Below are 6,576 nucleotides of genomic sequence, written 5' to 3'. Positions count from 1 at the left end.
ACTTGCACGGCAGCCTACATAAGGCTAACACACTCATCTTCTCTCACAATCAATTATAAGCATAACTGCTAGCCATGAGAGAGAAAGTCAGCCAAAAGGCCAGTTCCCCTGACTGTTACCAGTCTTACAGCATGGGCCTTTTTAAGACTGAGCTTTCATTAAAATCAGGCAGCGTAATGGCATGTGATAAACTTGAGGTGTGTAACCAACACAAAGTCACCCAAGTGTTGTGCTCAGAGCTCCTTCCAGAGCACTACAGTACTTTACTGTATAAAACATAAGTTAACTTCATCAAGACATGAACACGTGGGACCAAATAAAATGTGACGGGTAAGGAGGTCATACTGAACTTTGGTCTCCTGGAGGGCACTGAGATGCTAAAGAAACAAGTGCAGTAAACAATTTACAGAGCTTAGATCTTCACTGTCCTCTGTCCTAATGTGCATACTTCCTCAGTTAATATCCCCTTTAGTTCACTTCATGCTCTTAGTCTTGCAAAATCTTTCGGTACAGAATTAAAGGCAAGATCTTGATTGTCTTCCCTATTTATGTCAAAAGCCAAACTGATGTCAGAGGGACTGTGAGCATAAGGCCCACTGTAACAGTAGTGGTAGTGCTTCTCAGGATGAAATTTGAAAACCAATCATAACATTGCAGAGAACGTGCTGTAAATGATTATGAAATTCATATTTTCTTCTTGGAGGGAAAGTATGCAGAAGGCAGTTATACATACCATTTGGCAATATTTCCCCAAAACAATGTACTCCAGTAATTTAGTTGTGACCTTAGTGCAAGGAGTATGGTGAACTTTTGGAACAGTTTGCCCATCCAGTGGTCCTGTAGCACCCACACAGACATCTTCATACGCAGTTCCCACTTTATAGATCAGTTAAGATAAAGGTTTGCTGGTGCAAATTATTTCTCTAAAACAATAAGGATGGTGCTAGTCAATGAAAAAATAAGTTTTCTTCTCCCAGTCTGGAAGCTGTACTCACTACACATTCATCATCAACTTAATAGAAAATGTCCTTTGCACATATGGTATTTGTCAACTGAATTACGAACTGATGCTGTTCCACAATAATCTGAAATAAATTGCTCTGTTTCACTCTGCAGTGGATCAGGAGAAGAGTTGCTGGCACAATATGTCACTGTAAACTCTGGACCTGCCAGTTCTAAGGGCTAAGTTTGTTTGAAAGGCAAGAATTTACAAGAAAAGGCACTATAAATCATTTTTTAAAAAAACCAAACTGTCCTGCAGTTACTCTTATAATGGAGTAGAATCTGTAAAATATTTTCATCTATAAAAAGACACTTTCATTAAAAATGTTTAAATGTTACTAAGCTTTAAGGCACTCCAGCTGAAGAACCGACTGGATCACAACTACTGTTGGTGGCTCAGATCTCTTCTCTTTATCCACTCAACTCATCATCTTCAGTCTTTGTCCTTTGTGAGTTCTGTAATTTCATCGACATCTTCTATATCCTGTGTCATTTTCTCATACTGCCTCTTGAAGAAGCCAAGCTGTGAGAAGTATTAAAATAACACCACATTGCAGGCAATCATCGATCATTACATTTCTCAACTAAGCTAAATAGTGTGAAGGTTAGAAATGCACATGTGTGCGTGCACAGACATACAGTGTTTGATTTGTAGACAATTCCTAACTCTTAAATGAAAGGAGCTAGGCCTTAAACTCCTGCCTGGTGCAACTAAATGCCAAAACAGCAGCGCTGAGTAGCCAGTTGTCTCCCTGCCAAGATACAGGCATCTCCATGCTGCCTTGGTGTGCCAAGGAGCCCTTCAAGCACCAATGCCCTGGCACACAGAAAAACTTTTCTCTCCCCTTAATCTAGGTATCATTTGTAAATAACTTTTTTGCCCTTGCCCTTCTCTGTTCTCTTCTTGTCTGTTCAGTGTATATCCTCTCCCTCCTTGCTTCCAATTCCCAGCCTTGCCCACTGGTAATATCATGGGAGCTCAGAGCCCAGCTGGGGAGTTATGGAAGGAGGCAGGCAGTGTCAAAAGGGAAAAAGTAAATGCCATAGCCCCTATTTTGAACCACTAGAAACTCATTTATCGTCTTCACGTTGCCAGTTTCTATGGGGACTCATTTCAGAATTTTGATTTTTAAAGCCCTTCTAAATGCTCCCATCAAGGGTGCAATGCCAATGCAGTATTTTTTATATATATATATATATATATATTTTATATATATATATTATATATATTATTTTATATATATATATACCACCAAACTGCATGTGTGGTTTTGTTCAGCACCAGAGAAGAGAGGTTCCAAAGAAAATAGCCCAAATGTATTTATCCCTTTCTGCTTTTCTTCTTAAGAATATAAACACCTACTTACTTTCCACAAAACGGCAACCAATACTAACAGCAAGAGGAGTCCAGCCAATACACTGCCAATCACAACACCAACTGGTATCTCAGCTTTCTCATCCGGCTTCATTATTGTAACTGGGATCTGAAAGCACAGAGATTGTGCGTTAGGGGTTAATGTTAACTGCATATAAAGTAGGATTTGTAAGCCAAATACTTCACTAATCAAGAATAGCTGGACTGAACACATTCCAGGATCAATGACTGGAACACACCAGGCAATTACAGCCCTTTGACTGGTGTCCATAGGTACCTGGTTGCACCACCATGGCACATGTCAGTGCCAGTTAAGCATTAGGGGCCCTCATCACTCTTGGCCACACACAACAGGCAGAGAAGCAATCTCTTCCTGCCAGCTTTCTGCCTCTCCAGTAACAGAAGGTCATTCAGAGTTGTTCCCATAGTGCATGGACACACCACCACTAGGTAAACCAGACATGGTTACATGCAGGCGGGGAACAGCCTGATGTAGAGACCCATCTCAAAACAGACTTCTGCTGCATCAGCTGGAGAAGAACTACTTCCAACTGAGCATTGTCAGAGCCTGTTATCTGTGGTGGGCAGCTGTAGGAGTCAATACTAATCATGGAGGCCAAACACCATCATGCACTCACTGTGTCTGCTGGAATTTCTCCCCTCTGGTTGAGCAGGTCCTCTGTCTTCTTTGCCTGCTGTTCCTACCTTCTGGGAAACCACTAACAATTTGTTAGATCTTCTCATGTTAATCTGTGTTCTCCATAGTCAACTGTCTGAATTTGCTGTAAGATGTATGGGTCAAACAGGAGTGTTTCTAGCACACCTATGCTTCCTGAACTACAAATTCTGGGAGAGCTCCCAGAACAGGATATGGTGTCTGGAAGTTAGTTTTCAGGTGATACCCTATCTAGTTGGATTGGGTATGACCAACTGTATAGTTAGGTATAACATAGTTGCTCAGGGAGACATTGCTGTAATATTTATGATCTGTCAAATCTTTGGATTTAATCTTGGAACAACATGCATTTAGCATGAAGGTTTTTTCCTTCCTGAAACATGATAAAAGAAGTCACATTGGTTTACTTTCTCAGGGTTGCTTGCTCAGTGCATTTGTCTGGTGTAATTTAATCTTAAGCTTTCTGGGAAACGTGCACTGGACTGACATCTCAGTGATTTAAGTAATTTCTGCTGGAAGGCTCCAACGTTGTGCTAGGTGTGGCTATGTGTATTCATTTCACTGAGGCAGGATGGCTTTGTGTATTTTCTAACCGATTGGCCATAATGATGATTATAGCAGGTTAATGATCTGTCCTCCAGCTGGCAGTTCTTTCCAACTTGGAAAAAATCTGAAAGCTTTCACACAAAGAATCCTAAGCAGCTTCCCCATATAGCATCACAAGATAGTTAATTCATTTGGCTACACAGCAACCCAGCTCATCCAAACTAAAGAGCCAGTCTCATATGTATGTGCAGTTTGCCTAGTAATGCTTTCTCCATTAGATTAACAGTGAAGTGGCAGTGTTGGAGATGTAAATTGATGCCTAAGACAAATATCTTCTCTGAAGTTAAATTGTGGTCAGTAAGACACCATGGCTGGGGTTCACCTCATCTAGTGTTATATCTACAATATAGTTCCTTGGCTTCCAATGGAGAAGGACAGGCTCTTTTAGGGCCTAATTCACCCTACTTATTTTCAGGATCATCTTTAAGAGGAGATGAATTGCATCTCAGAAATACCTGTTCTTTCTATGGATTAGGGTTTATAGAAGGACTAACTCTGATGCGGATGACTAATGTAGATAGTAAGTTGGATGAATCCTACTACCCTTGTGGTACTTAAAAAGCCTGTGCAATTAATTAGCCTATTTGCATTGTGTATTAATGAGTTTCATCTCCTAGCAGAGATGAAGCCACAAAGCTGAGGCACTCAGCACACTTCAAATAGAGGCATGTAATTTTTCTGCAAAAACATGGTATTATTTCCAGAACTACATTCTCTTTGCTTCTTCAGGCACTGGAGGTTTCCCTGAATACAAATGGGTCTATTTAGAGGCTCTTCACAAGAAATGGAGTGATCCATGAGAAAACAGTGACAGAAGATAGTACTGAATTATGGTCTTACTTCCACAGTGAGGTAGATAAATCAATAACCACCTTCGTACATATTTAACTGAATTTTCCATTTCCTGTGAATGGGCTATGCTACACATTCTCACAGGTATTTGACTCCCTTACTAACTTGCATTTTGGTCTTCAACAGCCTTGGTTATTTTTATGGATATAACAGGCTGGTAAATTCTGTAAAAATAAATCTAAACTTAGTATTGCAAATGGAAGAGTGTTCCTCTCTAGACAAGCCAAGAGAACAAGGTATCTTTTTATTACAACAGCACCACAGCGCTAATGTATTCTTCAAGTGTTATTTATTTTTGTATATAGCAGATGGAAACCTTGGGAGAAGGATTCTACACTAATAAAGTGGTGGTTTGGAGACTTTTCTTGAGATTAGCTGTATCCATATTGTCCGTATGACAGCCATTCCAAATGCAAAAAATACTCCACATTCTTTTACAAATGAGATTAAGTATATTTGCTGGAGATCTGTGCCAAACATCTGTCTACAAACATCAAACCAAATACACTTACAGAAGTAAGACTATAAATCAGATTTGTGAAAATGTTTCCCAGAGCTCATTTATCTACAACAATTAATTCCATTGCAGAAAGAAGTCCAAATTTTGATCTTTTTACGGACAAGAAGCTAAATGAATTTAAAAAGTTTCTAACTGAGTTTTGCTGATAGTTCTACAATCTATTTGAGATCTACAGGTTTTAACTAAGTCTGGTTTATATAGCAGTTGGCGGAAATGAAAACACTTTAGGAACTTAAAGGAAGATGTATATAGCCAAAAGGGTACATTAGTTCAACATAATCAAACATCATCAGAGTTTGTAATTTGCTATGTACTTCTAAAGGACACGGAACATTAAATATTGTCACTTTAATACAGTAAAAGATAGAGAAGTTGAAAAAATATAGTTATCTATCACTTACAGTTAGGGTATTCTCTCCAATTACAAATAACTCAGGGTTATGCGTATCAATTTTTGCCTCTGCAGAGAGTTGTAATGTCTGGAAAGTTAACTGAAAGGGAATATTAAAAAAAACCTGTAAAGCTCTGTTACAGCGCAAAAAAGTTAGACTGTAGACATCCTAAAATAATTCTCTTGCTTTGAAACGAAGACTTCAGAAACAGAAAAATAATCACAGTATTAAGAAAATTAAAATGATCTTTTTATTTGTCCCAAGCTAACGTGTCTAGGAAAGTAATAACGTATCAGTAAATCAGACCTAATTTTGCTGTTCTTATTAGCAATGAAATTGGAGAACTGACTTTTTTCTTTAACATATAGTTCAAGCAAAACAGAAGGAGTTGATTATATATCCATTTTTATAGTTATTTCAAAGCTGTCACTGCTGCTAGCAGGGAAGAGATGGGGGGAAAAATAACAGTGAGAAAGGGAGAAAGAGCTCAGCAACAAAAGACAAATGGGGATGTATCTCTGGCCTTTGAAAGAAATGGAAACTGGATGTTCTTTCCCTTTTTTCCCCCCTCACCTCTATCCAATGCTTCTGGTTTTCCCCATTTATTTTTTCCTATCCCTATCTGTTCCTCTCCACTGCTCAAATTCTGACATCCCTCCCTCAGTTTAAACAGACGGCAACAAGAATCTGAAGCCAATTCCCATTTGAAATGGGACCTTGTTCCAGATCCCACTTTCCTCTGTGCATGTGTCAAGAGGAGAGGAGCATGGCTGTGCAAACCCTGCTAGCTCACCGCTGCTCTTCTCCCCGTGCAGTGGGCACGGTGAGCCCCCTTTCCTACAGCACCACTGGGAACGGCCTCAGGTTCGTGGGAGCACAGCAGCACTCACCAGGTGTACCAAATGCAATGGCTGCTCTGTTATTTTGCCTCCTCAGCCATCTCTCTGTGGAAGGGCCAGGTACAGTGGGCTTGACACCGGGAATGTGAGCAACCGCGGGTCTGCAGCAGCTGATGCACACCAAATTGACTGTCCCTGCATTATACAGTTATTGCACGCCTGCACTATGGCCATCTGCCCAAGCGGTCTGTCATGCGCTCCTAGACGTTTAGAAACCTGCCTAAGCACTATTCAGAGCACCTCGATAATTCCTA

At 40.0% G+C, this 6,576-nt stretch overlaps 1 protein-coding gene across 1 annotated transcript in view; it reads right to left on the bottom strand.

The window, feature by feature from the left end:
- Positions 1 to 1,385: 1,385 nt before the first annotated feature.
- The window catches only part of ITGA2 (integrin subunit alpha 2), a 79,558-nt gene continuing 74,367 nt past the window's right edge, over positions 1,386 to 6,576 (bottom strand). Inside the window, exons 28-30 of the mRNA XM_068423278.1 lie at positions 5,433 to 5,522; positions 2,370 to 2,486; positions 1,386 to 1,525 (exon numbers count right to left, since the gene is read on the bottom strand). Of these exons, the coding sequence (XP_068279379.1) occupies positions 1,436 to 1,525; positions 2,370 to 2,486; positions 5,433 to 5,522 (297 nt within the window). The 3' untranslated portion in view covers positions 1,386 to 1,435. The remainder of the gene's footprint in view (positions 1,526 to 2,369; positions 2,487 to 5,432; positions 5,523 to 6,576) is intronic.

This window comes from Nyctibius grandis, chromosome Z (assembly GCF_013368605.1).
Source record: "Nyctibius grandis isolate bNycGra1 chromosome Z, bNycGra1.pri, whole genome shotgun sequence".
NCBI classification, from domain to species: domain Eukaryota; kingdom Metazoa; phylum Chordata; class Aves; order Nyctibiiformes; family Nyctibiidae; genus Nyctibius; species Nyctibius grandis.
Note: the sequence above shows the minus strand (reverse complement) of the source record. Positions and strands in the feature narration are given on the sequence as shown.